The sequence below is a fragment of the Delphinapterus leucas genome, chromosome X (assembly GCF_059928025.1).
Source record: "Delphinapterus leucas isolate spDelLeu-1000000601 "Yukka" chromosome X, BTC_Dleu_Yukka2, whole genome shotgun sequence".
NCBI classification, from domain to species: Eukaryota; Metazoa; Chordata; class Mammalia; order Artiodactyla; family Monodontidae; genus Delphinapterus; species Delphinapterus leucas.
The window spans coordinates 41,433,142-41,451,843 of record NC_143150.1 but is presented as its reverse complement, the minus strand read 5'-3'; the positions used below and the strand labels follow the sequence as shown (position 1 = coordinate 41,451,843).

Sequence of the window (18,702 nt, the reverse complement as noted above, 5' to 3'; positions counted from 1 at the left end):
ACACACACACACACACACACACACACACACACACACACCACTTCCCTACCTCCAGGTTTGAAGGGTAAAATGGAGAATGTAAGGTTGCAAAGAACAGAAGGTATTCTGAGAAACAAGATAGGATTGTAGAAGAGATTTTCCACCATCTCTATCACATTATCTTTGAAGCATTTATATATTTATATATATATATTATATATATATATATATATATATATATATATTATATATACATAGACCCCCTACTTGTTTAGTAGTTGGAAACTGGGGGAAAAGCAAACCAAACCCATAAATACAGTGACTTTCATTAAAAGGTTCCATTTCTCTTTTCATCAACCCGCTGATTCCTTGTTCACCTAAGAGTACTAGCCTTGAAGCCTGCCTTGAATTAAATGATTAAGTAAATAAAAATAACTGAACTACACCTAAGCTCTTAAGAAGTCAGAGTTTATATAGCTAACAGAACACTGTAAGTAATGATGAGGGGAAAGAAAAGTATTAGAAGATTTTTTTTTCATTTTTATTTTTAAGGCAATGAGCCTTCTGAGTGTGCAATACAAGAAAAGAAAATGTGATGTACCTTAGTGAAAGACTGGATCTTTGCTATACTAGGGTGCAAACCTAATGCTTTAAAGACTGGAAATGTCTTTGTTTTACTTTTTCTCTCTTTCTGTGATTTGTAGCCTACATTGAAGATCTCACAAGATGTGTTGAGCAAAGCAGAAGACTCATTATTGTGCTAACTCCAGACTATATTCTCAGACGAGGATGGAGTGTTTTCGAATTGGAAAGCAGACTCCATAACATGCTAGTCAGTGGAGAAATCAAAGTGATTTTGATTGAATGTACAGAATTAAAGGGGAAGGTGAATTGCCAGGAAGTGGAATCACTAAAGCGCAGCATCAAACTTCTGTCCTTGATCAAGTGGAAGGGACCCAAGAGCAGCAAATTAAATTCTAAGTTTTGGAAGCACTTAGTATATGAAATGCCCATCAGGAAAAAAGAAATGCTTTCTCGGTGTCATGTTCTGGACTCCGCAGAACAAGGACTTTTTGGAGAACTCCAGCCTATACCATCTATTGCCATGACCAGTACCTCGGCCTCTCTGGTGTCATCTCAAGCTGACCTCCCAGATTTCCACCATTCAGGTTCGATGCAAATGAGGCACTGTTGCAGAGGTTATAAACACGAGATGCCAACCACCACCTTGCCAGTACCTTCCTTAGGCAACCACCACACCTATTGTAACCTGCCTCTGACACTACTCAATGGACAGCTACCCCTTAATAATGCCCTGAAAGATACCCAGGAATTTCATAGGAACAGTTCCCTGCTACCTTTATCATCCAAAGAGCTTAGCTTCACCAGTGATATTTGGTAGCGGAAAATCTGAAGTCTTCTGAACAGCTATGTGAGCATAAAAATTTCTGCTATACCAAGCAAAAAGTACACCTAATAACATTGAGGTGCTGAAAAGGTGTTCAAAGAAAAAGGCACAGAAATCACTTTTGTATCTAATTTTTTTTGTTTACATTTCCAGAGTAGTGGGGGGATAGAAGGACCTGCTTTTGTAGTATAGTACGTTGTTCCAATGTACAGTTTTGATTTCTTCCTTAAAAGAAAACAATATTAAATTCTATTCTATAGAGTAGGTTTTATGATACCACTTAGACTGCAAGTTTGGTAGGTAAGTTAATATTTATGAATATTTCAGTATTTACATGTTATTTGAAAGCAGGAATTTTAAAGACTTTAACTGAATTTGAAATTTCTGAAGTAAGTTTTAAGGGGAAAAGAGAACTTCTATAGAGTAACCAAAAATCAGGAATTATCAAGAAAGAAGTGTTGAGGCATCCCAAGTGGAAGATTGTTTGTAGAGGAAGATCAGTTAAGAAAAAATCTGATTGAAACGTTTAGAACTTCTTCAACATAATGGACAACTTCTGTGTACTAAATCAACAGCTCATAATGAGAGTTTTTAGTTTTATTAGGGAAGCATATCTTCTGTAGGCAAACTGGTAGGTAGATAAACAATGTGCATTTCTTAAGCAAATGAATAGGCTGTTCTTTTAGGATGGTGTTAAACAAATCTTATGGCATTTTAGCTTATTAACAAAGTTTTACACATTTGAAAACACATTTTAAATTATGCATTTTATTGCTTGCTAAAAAATTCAGATTTGGATTTTTTCCAAATGATCTCTTGACCTGCTATTATAAGCTTTATATGAAGATGCTCACATCTTCCTACTTTTATTTCAACATCGTTGGAGTTTGAATTTAAATAAATATTGACTGCAAGAGTCAGCAGTAGAAAATAAATGAAACAACAATATTCACAGATAAAGTACTAAATGATTCAAGTTTACTAGTGTTAGAGCAGCAATTGCAGTGATTCTCATCTGAAATGTAGTTGTGAAACAGACTATTCTGTACATACACAATATCTGCTTGGCCATGTGTGCAAGGCTCCTTTAGAAGTATCTCTATTCCTGATGCTTCAATAAGTATATTTTATAGACTAAACTTCTCTACCCTCACATTGTGACTGTGACTGTACCATATCAGAAAATTCCTGTGAATATCTAAAATATTATGAATTTGCTGAAAGGAATGTGCCCCTATTCTAATATTTATTGTGAATTACTACTTTATGTTCTTTCCGATTAATTTTGGTGTGCTCTCCACAAAGATTCCTGTGGGGGGGTCAATTGTTAATTGAGTTTCATTCTGGCATTTTGTATATGGTTCTTAAGTCATGTTTTGGAGCAAATATAAACAAGTACAAATGTACACAGTGTGTAAAAATTAAGAATTTTCACAGTCCTTGTAATTGTGAAACTCAAATATGTAAGAGAACATTAGGTAACATGTTTTGATTATTTCTTTCAACCTCTTTACATGACTGATTCCCTATAATCCATGGGTTTTGTTCAAAGTACTTGTTTTTCTGCTGCTTTTCTATATCCAGCTGCTCAGAAAATGCATTATGCACCAACAGTATGTGAAACCTTAGCAGTGATACATGTTCATTTCACAGTGGGACAATTAGTTGCTCCTTTAAAAAGTACTGTCCAACACATAGGTGTTTCATAGATGTATTTTTTTTCCACTGAGAAAAGTGATTTTGCTTCTGTAGAAACTTTAGGTATTTCAAAATGGAAATTTATAGATTCTGAACTGTTTTCCAAGTGTTACAAAGTTGTATTTACTCTCATTGTTCTTTAGTGATATGTGTAATTACTAAGTTAATAACCTGCATGAAATGAGTAGTACATGTTTAAGTGACCAATTGTACTTTTTATTAGTTTGTTTTTCACAGAAGTCTAGATTAATTCAAATAGAATGTTCAGTGGTATTTTTAAACTAATAGTTCTGTATTGAGCATGCCAGTTCTGAAAATATAACATGGGTCTCTCTGCTTCCTTTATTTACAATGATTAAACGTGGGTAGCAATTTGAGTTGGCTGGCCACAATGTGTCCTTTCACTACTAGTAGGTAGTCAAAAACAGAGCATTCACACTTGTGTTGGGGAACTTGACAAGAAACCTTTTCTACCATTTTCAGGAACAAATGTGTACACTATCTATAAAAATGTATTTCTAGATGGCAATTCAAAATTCAATTTTCATCTGAGATTTTTTAAAAAGATATAGCCCATATGGGCATAATAAGTATTTAGTCTAGAACATGATGCATTCTTCCAGTTGCTTTCACAGTGGGAAAAATTTTTCTTCTCAGTTTTTCACTGAAATGGATTTTGGAAATTTAGAAAAATACTGATGTGACTAGTTCCCATACATTCATAACAACTTTATATAGCTCATCCACCAACAGTATGCTTACTTTTTAAAATTGAGGCTATTTTAAGGTGAAAAATTCTGAAAATGTCAGAAATTATGAGACAAGTGAGAAATGCACAGAAGCAATAGATACATAGGAAATGAAAACTGCATTAAAAATAAACAGTGCTCAGAGAGATGGACAACACATACATGGTTTTAATTTGACAAAGTGTGAAATCCAGCAGGTTTGGCAATCTATGGGCTCCAATCTAACTGGAGACTCTGAAAGGTAGCTGGATGGTTCTTGAAAAGACGTAAGAAGGTATCTCTTCTCATCCCCTCTAAGTCTTAATTGAATTAGATCCAAATATGTTCTGCTTTCAATCACTCTCATTTAAAAATGGGTAAAATGGCACTTGAGGGCTTCTGATAAGACGAACCCAACTTTTCATCATGTGAAAAGTTGATATTTTGTTGAAGATCTGTGGCTGTTTAAAAGTAGGAAATAGGCTTCAGTGAGAGGAGAAACAGTTCAGTTATGAAGGAAATTTATAGAAATTTATACAGGATTTTCAAGAGAACATGGAAATGAGTAGTATCCTATGTATTACCTCTGTAACAAGTTGGAAAATGGCTGGTGTGAGAAAGAAGGAAATCATGGCAAGTAAAAGAAGGAGACTCTCTGATGCACTTGGTGGTTGAAGGGCTTACAAGTATATAGAACCACTGGTTTCAAGCATTTACTGCCCTTTGGCATGTTATTTTTAAATAAATTAGCTGGTTTTCACCAAGCGTTTTCTAGAAGATTAAATAATGACCAAGGGAAATATCCTGAAAATTGCACATATAAATCTTTATGCTCCTTGTATTCATTTTCCAAGGTGAGGTAGTGATCTGATAAAACCAGAGTGAAGTTAAGACAGAAAATAGTTCCATAGTGTCCAGTTAAGTTTGAACACTTGCAATTGTTGTTGCTCTTTTCTGGGAGAGAATTTAATGTAGAAAATTGTCTGGCTCAAATTTCTCTATGACTCATGCATTTTTGTTCTAAGATGTTTGATAGGAGGTCACAGTGTTGAACATCAAGGCACTCTGATGAATATATGGGGCTGTTTGATAAACAATAATTCACTTCAAACTCTTTCATATCAAATTTGTCCTTTTTAGAACTAAAATCAGCCATAGGCAATTTAAGAAGATTATTCAGCACTCTAATTGCTGTGAAATCAGAACTTGTAAAATCACCTACACCCATCAAAGCTTGTCTTCCCAAATGCTCACTGCTAGTTAATCAAATTTCTCCAGATATTACCAAAGTCAATCGTGACTATTAGATGCCCACTGTGTACTGTCCACTACAAAAAGTATGATAGAAATATTTTTAAAAAAATTGAAGTCCCTGTTCTCAAGTATTTTACACATCAAATGCAAGAAGAAAGGGGTATTTGCAGAACACAGTCCAGTGTAGAAAAATTAATATCGTACACACAGAGCTGATAAGTGAGGTGGGGTGATTCAGTCCTGAATTGGGCAAGAGTTAAGTTTGGAACAGAGGGAACAAGTAGTGAAAAAAAGGCAATTTCCCAAATGTGGAGAATAGCACATGTAAAGACTGAGGGGGAAATAAGTAAGTCCTATTTAGCTGATGAGCAAATTTGGCTAGCAAGGGCAGAAATCTGTGTGAGCACATAATAAAAAATAAGGCTAGGAGAATCTCTGCAACATGCCCCTGGTACGGAGAATTAGATGGAGGGAAACAATTGTGTCAGGGAGGCCAGTCGGGGGGCTGTTGTATAGTCCACATGTGAGGTGATAAGAGATGGAGGGTGATGGCCTGGATATTCTCAAAAAAAAAAAAGGCAAATTTGAGGATGAAGAGGAATAGGCAGGATGTGGGATGTGAAAAATGGAAAATGAAGAGAAAACACAGTCAATAAAGACTCCAAAGATCAGAAAATTTAGTTGTATCAAAGGAAATATTTTAGAGTATTTAACCTGAGCACCCTCACACTGTAAAGACAAGGATAGAGACAACATAACAATAGGTATATTTGCTACTGGATCAAACCTGAAGTGTTTGCAGGAGAATATTTGTCAGGAAAGGCAAAGTGCTTCAGCAAATCTGATTTAGAAACAAAATTACATTTACTCCACTGAGTATAATCACAAAATCTTAAACAAGGAATTGATGGAATTTGATCATTTATATCTCATCTGATTCTATTCAAATTCTTCACTTCACTTTGGAGTAAAGAATTATGATCTTAAAGACACTGAAGTTATTCAATCAGAGGAAACTCTAGGAGGCAGAGATTGGGGGTGTTTGCCATGAGTTTTAAAACAGAAAAAGCAACAATATCTTTGATGAATATAGATACAAAATCCCCAACAAAATATTAGCAAACCAAACTCAACAACACATAAAAAGTATCATACACCATGATCAAGTTGGATCCATTCCAGGGTCACAAGAATGGTTCAACATATGCAAATCAATGCGATATTCCACATCAATAAAAGAAAAAAACACATAAATTCAGCAAAAGCATTTGATAAACTTCAATATCAGTTCATAATAAAAATTCTTGCCAAAGTTGGTATAGAGGGAACATATCTCAACATAATAAAAGCCATTTATGACAAACACACAGCCAACATAATACTAAATGGTGAAAAGCTGAAAGCCTTCTCATTAAATCCTGGAATAAGACAAGGATGCACACTCTCACCAGTTCTATTCAACATAGTATTGGAAGTTCCAGCCACAGCAATCAAACAAGAAAAAGAAATAAAAGGTCTCCAAACAAGAAGGGAAGAGTAAAATTGTCATTATATGCTGATGACATGATACTCTATATAGAAAACCCTAAAGACTCCACACAAAAACTATTAGAACTGATAAATGAATTCAGCAAGGTAGCAGGATACAAGATTAATATACAGAAATCTGTTGCACTTCTTTACGCTAACAGTGAAATATAAGGAGAAAGTAAAAACAATCCCATTTAAAATCACATCAAAAAAATAAAATACCTAGGAATAAACCTAACCAAGGAGATGAAAGACTTATAGGCTGAGAACTATAAAACACTGATAAAAGAAATTGAAGATGATTCAAGGAAATGAAAATGTATGCCATGCTCTTGTATTGGAAGAATTAATATAGTTAAAATGGCCATACTACCCAAAGCAGTCTACAGATTTAATGCAATCCCTATCAAATTACCCATGACATATTTTTACAGAACTAGAATAATCCTAATGTTTATATGGAACTGCAAAAGACCCAGAATTGCCAAAGCAATCCTGAGGAAAATGAGCAAAGCTGGAGGCATAACCCTTCCAGACTTCAGACAATACTACAAAGCTATAGTAATCAAAACAGTGTGGTACTGGCACAAAAACAGAAAAACAGACACATAGATCAGAATAGAACAGAATAAGAGCTCAGAAATAAACTAAAAATGGCTTAAAGACTTAAACATAAGGCATGAAACCATAAAACTCCTAGAAGAGAACATAGGCAAAACATTCTCTGACATAAATTGTACCAATGTTTCCTTAGGTCAGTCTACCAAGGCAGTAGAAATAAAAGCAAAAATAAACAAATGGGACCCAGTCAAACTTATAAGATTTTGCACAACAAAGGAAACCATAAACAAAAAGACAACCTACAGACTGGGAGAAAATATTTGCAAACATTGCAACTGACCAGGGCTTAATTTCCAAAATATACAAACTGCTCATACAACTCAACAAAAAAACAAACAACCCAGTCAAAAAATGGGCAGAAGACCTAAATAGACATTTCTCCAAAGAAGACATACAGATGGCCAACAGGCACATGAAAAGATGCTCAACATTGCTAATTATTAGAGAAATGCAAATCAAAACTACAATGAGGTATCACCTCACGTGGGTCAGAATGGCTGTCATCAAAATGTCTACAAATAATAAATGCTGGAGAGGATGTGGAGAAAAGGGACCCTCTTACACTGTTGGTGGGAATGTAAATTGGCGTAGCCACTATGGAAAACAGTATGGAGGTTCCTTAAAAAACCAAGAATTACCACATGATCCAGCAATCCCATTCCTGGGCATATATCCAGAAAGGTCGAAAGCACTAATCAGAAAAGATACATGCATGCCAATGTTCACAGTGGCACTATTTACAACAGGAAAGACATGGAAGCAACCTAAATGCCCATCGACGGATGAATGGATAAAGAAACTGTGGTATATATATATATATATATATATATATATATATATATACACATACATACATACATACACACACACACACACATACATACACGCAATGGAATATTACTCAGCCATAAAAAAGAATGAACTAATGCCATTTGCAGCAACATGGATGGACCTAGAGATTACATACTAAGCAAAGTCAGGCAAAGACAAATATCATATGATATCACTTATATGTGGAATCTAAAAAATAGTACAAATGAACTTATTTACAAAACAGATTCACAGAAATACAAAACAAACTTATGGTCACCAAATGGGAAGCTGGGGGGGGAGAATAAATTGGGAGTATGGGACTGACAGATGCCATATATAAAATAGATAAACAAGAAGGATCTACTGTATAGCACAGGGAACTATATTCAATATCCCATGATAAACCATATTGGAAAAGAATATGAAAAAGGATATATATATATATATATATATATATATATATATATATAACTGAGTCACTATGCTGTACACCTGAAACTAACACAATATTGTAAACCAACTACACTTAAATTAAAAAGGTAATAGGAAAGAAGAAAAACAGAGAAAGTGGACAATGTTCACAAAGAGAAAAATGGGACATGTTGAAGTGTGTTGGAGTGGTGGGAGGGGGTGCAGAGAGTGGACTGTTGATGAACAATAAAGAATTAATAACCATATAAGTATTGAACACAAGGAACCAAATTTCCACCAAAATTGAAGGCAGAGTGATTACCATCTTTTAAAGTATGAAGAAATTTTATAAGGGACATCGTATTAGTAAGAATAGATAACTGTTGTTAAGGTCAATAACCCCAATCCTGCATGTATTGTTTTCTCAAATCAGTCCAATGAGGATTAGATGGGGTTATGAGGAGAGGCTCTGCTCCACAGTCAGAGATAGGGTTTTTCCATTTTGTTTCTCTGATACCCTCTAGGTCCAAGGAATCCTCACCATTTAGCCAGTAGATTGGTAAAGAAAGAGGGCATGGAAGCTGGTACCAAATGGCCCATAAAAACCACTCATATGCCAAGAGGGCGGAAAGGGGGAGAGAGTTTAGGGGGTAGGAAATGTAGTCTAGCATTGCCCAGAAGGAAAAGGAAATGTAGCTTAATGAACATAGTCTCCATTAGTAAGATGCTGAGCAATTCTTTTCCATAATGCTAGAAGATGAAACTAAAAATAGGCAGGAAAGGGACTTCCCTGGTGGCACAGTGGTTAAAAGTCCACCTGCCAATGCAGGGGACACAGGTTCGAGCCCTGGTCCGGGAAGATCCCACATGCCACGGAGCAACTAAGCCCATGCGCCACAACTATTGAGCCTGCGCTCTAGAGCCTGTGTGCCACAACTACTGAAGCCCATGCACCTACAGCCCGTGCTCTGCAACAGGAGAAGCCACCGCGATGCGAAGACCGTGAACTGCAATGAAGAGTCACCCCCGCTCGCCGCAACTAGAGAAAGCCAGTGCACAGCAACAAAGACCCAATGCAGTCAAAAATTAATTAATAAATTAATTAAAAATAGGCAGGAAAGTTATAGGAAGGAGAGCCTTTACTTTCTAAAGCAGAATACACCAGACTAGATGAAGAGTTTCTGATGATCAATGGTCATGTCTTATTCCTTGTTATAATCCAAGCACACGTAACAGTGCTGGTCACAGAGTAGACGCTCACATCACATTTCCTGATAAATGGACAAATAAATTTGAGAACATCTGTGAACTTTTAATTCCTGGAGTCCTTAAAAATATAAGAGGAATTTTTTTTTCTTTTGCTTCTTTCAACAAGTAATTTATTGTTTACAATTTTAAAAAAAAGAAAAGCAGATTATCTCTATGTCCTGTCTAGGTCTAGAATTTTAGGATTCTAAGTCAATTTGTGGTTGGAGATCAAAGTTTCTTAAGCATTTTTTCAGTCAAAGAAATCATTCTTCCTCAGAACATTCAGACAATTTAGTTCTATGAGGCCACCCAATGTAGTTCATTGCTCCTAACCACATAGTCCTGTTTCTTAAATATATACTTTATATACTGACTTATTGCCAACAAAAACATTGTTTTTCTTTTTTGCAAAGGGTACTTTTATGCCGATAATTATCATATTGGGTGGAAGAATAGGAATTAGATTAACCTCCTTTACTGGGCAACTGGCGTGCCACAGTAGCAGGTCCACCAATTAATTCACTATGCAAAAATATCCAAGTTTCTCTCCTCTTTTGACATATTTTCTAGACAGTCAGTACATTGTAACCTGACCTTCTTGACAGAGGGAATGTGGGAAAATGAACAGAAAAATGAGAATGTCATCCATTTTCATCTTGGGCAAATTACTTAACTTTCTGTGACCCTATTTCCTCACCTGTAAAATGAGAATAATAACAATACACACAGGGTTGTTGTGAACATTGTGATTTAATGTTCTTAGCACATAAAGTGCTAAGAACAGTGTTTGACACAAAATAGTCACTATATAAGAGTTAATATTATAATAATTATAATTATTTTCATACAAAAAAGGCACCACTGACCCACCATCCATAGGAAACGCATTTTTATTTTACTTTCCAGTTGGTAGAGATCAGCTATTCAGTTTCTTGCATGACTACCTGTAGGACCAGGGACACTCATTTTCCAGACAGCTGGCTGAGGCTAGAGGTGCATTCTGTGGTCATGGAAAAAATCAGAGCTAACTGGCCCATACAAGGAACAAACCTATGGTAACTTTGACCTCATTAGTAATGTGTTCTGAGCTAGACAAAAAACAGGACTCTCAGAACATGGATTATTCAGATTTGCTGCCCATGTTAATCAAAGTCCCCAGATGATTGCTTGATATTCTCCTTCACTTTAGCTAGGTTTACATAAGACCAAAACATCTGGATGAGAAGTGAAAAAATGCAGATGCTTAAGCCACATGATGGGAAACATCCAGATGTCTCAGATTTTGGATTTGTCATTTTGTTCTTTGTTTTAAAAGAAAAAGAAGCCAAAAGACAAAAAATTCCACCATGGTTTGTCTATTTCCTTAACCTGGGCAAAATTGAACTACTTTTTTGTCATAGAAATTTAAAATGCACCAAAGCTTATTAGGAATCTTGTTGATAATATCACTAGATGAGCTGTTTTCAAGAGGAGTTTTTTTTTTAACTTAAAAAAGACATCTGATTCATGAGTAGCATTTGTGAGAAGTGATGCTTTTCAGAGTGAGACAATATTTTGGAAGAGTTGATCATAATGAACTATCTGGGAAAGTGTGGCTGGGATGATACCAACAGTAAAGGACAGTTTGCTAAAGAAACTTCAGAAATATTGTTTATTTCCCTAAGAGGATCTGAACTCAACTAAATAAGGAGTTAAGTCCAAAAGAATAAGTCCAATTTCTGGTTATGAAATGACTGGATATTTGCTACCTGAAAACCAACAAAAGGAGTTGACTATAAACAAAATAGGTAGCCATTTATGGAATGTGATTTTAAGGAAATCAAAAACCATGAGGAATTCCCTGAAATGCCTATCATTGGTGTTCTAAAATAATTTTAACTACGTTAAATCATAATATTCCCAGGGAGTTGCCACAATCTGGCCTTTATGATTCTACCAAACTCTTCTATCAGGAAGTAAAGTACATTTACTAGATACCACATTAACACAGGTATTAACTCATACGATTCTAGAGCTGAACAGGGGCCTTCAAGGTCATCTATTTCAACCCCTTTATTTTACTTATGGGAAAACTGAGGCCCAGAAACTAAGTGACTTGCTCAAGTGACATGGAATACAAAAGCCTATAATTATGAGGCAATTAATGTATACATTTTCATAAAGGTGGAAGGAGACAGAGACAGAAAATAGAAAGGATTCTGGAATTCGTGAAAGCACTGGGTACACAGGAAATGCTGGGATTATGCTGAAGATAGGAGTAAGACTTAGATGGACACCAAGCAGAGGACCCAACAAGAATATGCTTCACCTATGAATAATTTTGTCAATATAAACAACACTACTTAACACAGATAGCTGCCTTTGCTCCATCTTCCACAGTGGTTAAAAACCATTGAGCATAATGTTGTTTGGGGCTTGGATCAGCTCATTTGACAGATGAAGATGTAAAGGTTTAAGCTTTCCCCCAAAGACTCAAATAAGGCATCAAAGGACTAAGCTCAAATTTGGTGAGTTGGTTTTGATTATCAGGTGCTCAATTTCATAAGCACATGGCAAAAAAACATAAAAACAAAAAAAATCTTGCTTCAGATCAAAATGTATCTTTCCAAGGTCTCTAGCACTGTCTTTGGCAATATGTGTGGAGAAAATACAAATCAACTGTTCTCAAATGCTTTGAAAGTCACAGATAAAAACATTTACAAAAATATTCTGCACACCTGTGTTTCCCCAAGTAGAAAAAACAAAAAGGAATTTTCTCTTCAGAGTTCCCTGGTCTTCTTGAAAGTACTCCCATATAATGAAAAAAACAAGCCTAAATTAGGATGTAACCTCAAGTATTAGGACCAAAATACATATAATTGTTCACTGATTACAATTATCACATGATGGCCATTTTGTCTAACACAGTTGAAACCTACCAGGGAATTAAAATGTATTCATTAAAGAGAAATATAGAATATCAGTATAGAATTCAGAGTTCTACCATTGCACCATACCCAACCATTTATCATTTCAATTTAAAAACAGTAATGCTGCCAGTGGAAACAGAAAACAAGTTGTCAGCATTTTTCCTTGAGCACGATGAAACCACAAAGCCGTAGACTAGGCAGTAAAATTTGTTTAAAAAGCTCAACGTTTCAAGACAAGCCAGATTATTATGGGAGATATACTGTAAACTACTCATCTAATTTTTTTGCACTGATGCCAATTCACATGAAATTAGCTTTATTAGGTTGAAATATTTGTTTTTTCCTTCCCTTCCCTTTCCTTTCTTTTAATGTGAGCAAACCCAGTTCTGAGCCACATTGTGGAGGATGAGGGTCATTGATCTCCTTTGTTTTTCAGCTCCAGTTACAACCCAGGGTGATTAAAACTGGTGAGGCCAAGGCTAGGTTTTATTTCTCCATTCATGGCGGTTCTTTAAACATTTTTTCTACTTCTCTACCATTGGTTTCCTTTAATCTTTTAAAACATGGAATGTTAGGATTGGAAGAGTCCTGAAAGATCATCTAATCCTCTTATTTTAAAGAGGGGGAAACTGAGACTCAGAAAGGTTAAGTGACTTATCCAAGGCCAGAGAGCTAATTAGTGACAGAGGCAAAAGTAGAATCCAATATTTCTATTTGACCTCTCTTTCCACTATTCCAGTCATGCTCTCAGCAATTCATAAACTGGATCCTTAAGATATTTATCCATCCATCCACCTTTTCAGGTGGAGGGCAGCCAATGTTTTGCCAATTCATATAACTTTAAATCTTTTCAAACGTCTTTATGTCATGTGGATTCATCTGTGAGATTTTAAAATGTTTAATCAAATATACTACATGCACAAAGGGACTGGAATCAATTGAAAAACTTCCTCCCCCACAACCACCACCACCACTTGCAGGAGAGAAGATATATTAGTCTGGAGTATAGAAACTTAACCTACTTAAATTTGGTCTTCTTAGCCCAAGCAAGTTGGGGACATTTTCTAGATACTGTAAATCAGTATTTGGATTCTGCTATTCTGATTGAAATGAGTGATTGTATATGAGAAATACTATGAGCACCAACTCTGGAGCCAGACTATCTGGATTCAAATTCCATATTTGAAATTACTGGCTTTGCAGAATTTACTTAAATTCTCAATACCTCAGTTTCCTCAGCTGTAAAATAGAGATGAGGAAGTGATTATAACAATAGTGCTCACATTATGGAATCATTGAGAAGTTCAAATGAACATGTAAAGTGCTTAGAGGACAGCCTCACATATAGTAGTTGCTATAAAAGAGTTAGCTATTACTTGTATTTTTCTCTCTGCTGTATAGGGAAAAAATGTTGGCTCATCAAATTAATGTCCAACATTGACCATTACAGGGACTATTTTAAAGGATTCTAAACATGAAATATGTGTAAGGTAGGGTACTGTTAATTACTAGTCATGCCTGTTATTCAAAGATGACTAACACATCCTTTCCTTGAAAATTTCAAAGCCTTTATTCCAATTACTATTGTTATTTCAAACATCACTTTTTTCACATTAGAAAGTGATTCAGACTTTTCACTGATTCAGTAGATAGATCTTCCAACTACTCTTGAATTACAGAGTTATAACTATACCTCAACACTCCCTTCTCCCCCAAAATAACAACAAACCTAGACATTTTAAAGAAAGAAGTAGTTTTTCAACCTGCCTAGTCCCCTGGATTTTCTACTCACAAGATATCAACAGGTTTGAAAGGCCAAAACAGTAAAGAGGAAGTATACCAGGTCAACAAGCCATTACATAGTTGTGGCTTTTAGGCAATCAGAAGTTGAAATGAGTCAATAGTGTGATGTAGCTTCTTAGAAAGCAAATGTAGTGTTAGAAGAGAGCAATACAAAGAGAATGCCCAGTTCAAAGGAGAGACTCAGCACTAGTCAGACCACATCTTGTAGGCTGTGTTCATTTCTGGGCACCCACATTCTAATGGGAAGTCTATCAGTCTAAAGACATTTCAGAATAAGATAGTCCAGATGGTGAAGTTTCTAAAATCATGCCAAGGAGGGATGTTTGAAGAAACTGGAAATGTTTTTTTTCCTGAAAAAGGGAAAATTTAGCCAGAATATGATGTGGAAACAAAATTAGACATATACAGTGCAGTCACAAGGGGAGAACCAAGATAATGAGTAGAAGTCATGAGGAGGCAAATTTAGGCTTAGGATCAGAAAGCTCTAAGGATACAAAATACCCATAAATGGAATGGGCTGCCTTGCAAAACAGTAAACTCTGTCACTGCAAACTGTCAGAGATTGGGAGAATGCAGAAAGGATTTCTACCTTAAGTGTGAGGTTAAAGTACTCGATATCTAAGAATATTTTCAACTGGGATCTATGATTATAGTTCCATGACTATATGCTCAGATAGTGAAATACCCATCTAGCTGATCTCTCTTCTAATCCACCTTGAACACTATTATTACTACACTCTTGTCAGACTAATCTTTTCACTCAATTTTTATTTACTACATTCCACCTCCCCTTCTATTTCACACACATGCATGTAATTGTTTAGACATAGATGGAGTTCACTGTGTGCCAGGCACTGTTATAAACACTATATGTACACACACAAACACACTTTATACATGACTGATTCTTATCTCCTGAATTGGGTCCAAGTCTCTTTTCTGACACTTTGCACCTCCTACTACATGAACTTCTCCCTCTCGGCAACTTTATCCCTCCCTCTTCTCCAAAATATATTCTCAACTATTGAAGACATCCTAACTAAGTCAAACTCATATTTTATTCTATGCCTTTGTATGTACTGTATTTCTTCCTGAAATTCTTTTAATCCTTCCATCCACAAAATTAACTGACATTCATCTTTCAGGGCCAAGTTCTAGTCCATCTTTTGCCTAACACTTTCTTTGGCTATTACAAGTCCACTGTGTCTCCTGTTTCTCTGAATTTGTAAATATAGCACTGTCTTATTTTCAATCTCTAATTTTATGTAATCCACAATTTTTCCAAATAAGGAAATTATATTGCCCCCAAATAAAGTGACTTGTCCAAGGTATCCCAGCATATTAGTAGCAGAGCCATAAAGAGAACTCAAACATCTGTTTTTGGTCTGGGTGCTTTAGCATGTAATTGTTTTTCGGTGTTGGTTTTTGGGGGGTTGTTTTTTTAAACACCTTTATTGGAGTATAATTGCTTTACAATGGTGTGTTAGTTTCTGCTTTATAACAAAGTGAATCAGCTATACATATACATATATCCCCATATCTCCTCCCTCTTGCGTCTCTGTAATTGTTTTTATATCTGCTTATTTAATCTTCTCAGGTGGATTCTAAATTTATGGAGGATAAGGAGTGCTTCATATTTAAAATTTTCTTCGTATCTTCAAAGAAATTACCACTTTGTTAGGCATATAATTACTGCTCACTAAGCTCTTGTTAATTGAGTCTACTTGGAAAGTTTTACTGAGCACTCTCTCTGCCAGGCACTGTTCTACTCACTAGGTCACTAAAGTGAACAAAACAAATACAAATGCCTGTCCCCATAGCACTTACATTTTAATGGATGGCCAATAAGCTCCCAGAAAAGGAGGGTTTGTTGAAACAATAGTTCATCTGACTTGCCCTTCTGTAAAACTTCCTTGTCCATCGCCAAATTGACTTGAACTAAACAACACAGGTCTTACCATGTGGGACAATTTTGGAAACTGGATTCTTTTCCGTGTATTTTAATACACCTATTAGAAGGGTCATCTGTCATGCTTGTGTGAATGAAAGTAAGTCCTGGAAGCTTCCAGTCTTGTCCAGTCTAACTAGTTATATCCAATCTAACTAGATCCAAACCAAGTTGACCACCAGTAAGAAAAGAATGCCTGTATTTGGTGATCTCTGTCTTTTGGTTTTGTACCTTTAAATGAAAGTCCAACCACCCTATCTCTAGGACTCAGAGATATCATTTTAAGTCAGTAAAGGTCAGAAATTACTAGTCAACATGAAAATTGAAATCAATCAGTAGATATTATTATATGCTGAACATTGTGCATGTAAAGTTTAAATCATGGTCCCTGCTTTTATGATCCTAGACAAGAAATGTACCAAGTATGAAATATAAGCACTTCATATGTAACCCTCCCCCATCTCACCAAGGCAAACATATGCATAGCATATAGTATTGGGGAAGGGGATGATTTAAGGGCAGAAATTAGAGCTCCAAGTTGACAAAAGCTGAAAGTGTCCTACTTCTGATATTGTGCCTCAATGGGTGAAACTGTTTCTGAGAGTGTAGCTTAAGAAGTTGAAGAAACTTTTTCTCCCCACTTTTTACTTCCCCCACAGACCAATGCAGACTATGGAATGTAAGTCCACAAACCGCCACATCTCCACTCTTTACCTTGTGAGGAGGCCAAAAATGTTTAGCTATGTCAGTGGGTCCAATAGCCAAACCTCATATTTTTATGCATAAATAATTGGGAGTATGTGTAACACTCTGTCCTCAGGGTATTCAGGGACTGGGAGGGTGTAAATCATCTTAGAGTGCTGAATAAATGCAGATTGATAAAGAAATGTACACAGGTTTACACATATAAATTCACAGATATTAATATGCTGGAACATTTTCCCCAGCAACCTACAAATAACAACTGGACCTCAAATATTTGAAAAAGATTTATAAGTCCAGCAACAGTTCCTTTGCTGTTTCTCCTTTAGGAGCTACAACTGGTGATTTTTATGTGATTTCTAACAGCTCAGCTAGTAGTCTGTAAGTTCCAGCAGCTTGAACAAGGAGACTCAATCTCTAGGTGTGAGGGTGTAATTCCAAAACCAGTTTTTTACAATCCAGAAAGTTCTAGTCTCATTTCATGAGAACTCCCCAAAGAAAAAGAAAGCTCCTCTTGAGAAGAAACTCCTTTTCAGGCCAGAGACACTTTATTTTCTGAAGAAGTCTCTTAAGGCAGATTTGTCTAGGTTTGTATACAGTGATAGTTCTGAACATATTTTTGGCTCATAGACCATGTTGAGAATCTGGTGAAATTTATGGATTCGATTCCTCAAAAAATATACGAATATACATAAGTTTGCTCAGCTCACAAATCTGAGAGGCTTCATGTATTTCCAGAAGGCCATCTATGTGTGCCATTAAGGGCCAGTGGTCCCTTATTAAGAGTGCCTCCTCTAGAAGTTGAAAATTAAATATGGGAAGGATGGGATGCATAATAAGAGAAAAGGTAGGGAGTATAGCATAACACTTTCAAGTAAAACAAAAATGCAAATGATACAAGCAATCTAGAATTAGAGCTGAGATAGTCCCATCCCAGGAACAAAACAAAACAAAAAAGAATGCAAGGAGTTTTTACAAAAATGAGCTTTTTTACTTTACAAAAATAAAAGCAGAATATGCTTAAAGATATTCTTGCAGAATGTAGAAACTGTGACCTTTGGCTGCTATCATTTTTTTCTATTTTTCTTGCCAAACAAATGTTATGAAAGAATATCTCCAGGCATTCACTCTACCCTGAGGGTTAAAAACATGTACAGGATGGAAACTGGCAGAGTGCTGGGGTTGGCGGACTCATCTGCCTCGCTAAAGCTTCTAGAGACCTTCAAGGGCTCTAGGGATGAGGGAGTTGTCTTTTTTAGAGAAAATCAGGTCACAAAAGAAGTGTCCAAGTCTTCAGAACAATTGAGCCATGGCAGCAGATACAAGTAGAAAAAAAGTTCTTCGGTGTAGATCCCATGATCTCAGAATGCTGTATTTTACATTAAGAGCATCTACAGGAAATACTCTTGCCAGCACAAATAATCAGGAACCTTTCTGAACTGGAGAAGCTGGGAACAAAACAGCAGAGACATTATATCTTGGGAGGAGATAGATGATTAAGGCTTTGAGACAGGATTCCTTGAAGCTAAAATTCTCAAAAAGAATTCTATGGCAGCTGAGATCACTCTCAGATATTACTAGATTTCCAAGGGTGTTTTCATTATTTTCTTGCCTCCAAGAAAACCAACATCATACTGTCTTTTGCATAAC

The 18,702-nt window shown here is 35.9% G+C and overlaps 1 protein-coding gene across 1 annotated transcript in view; it reads left to right on the top strand.

Moving 5' to 3' along the window:
- Positions 1–1,381, top strand: part of IL1RAPL2 (interleukin 1 receptor accessory protein like 2) — a 541,021-nt gene extending 539,640 nt beyond the window's left edge. Inside the window, exon 12 of the mRNA XM_089904905.1 lies at positions 684–1,381. Coding sequence (XP_089761031.1) covers positions 684–1,381 — 698 coding nt within the window. The remainder of the gene's footprint in view (positions 1–683) is intronic.
- The last annotated feature ends 17,321 nt before the right edge of the window (positions 1,382–18,702 follow it).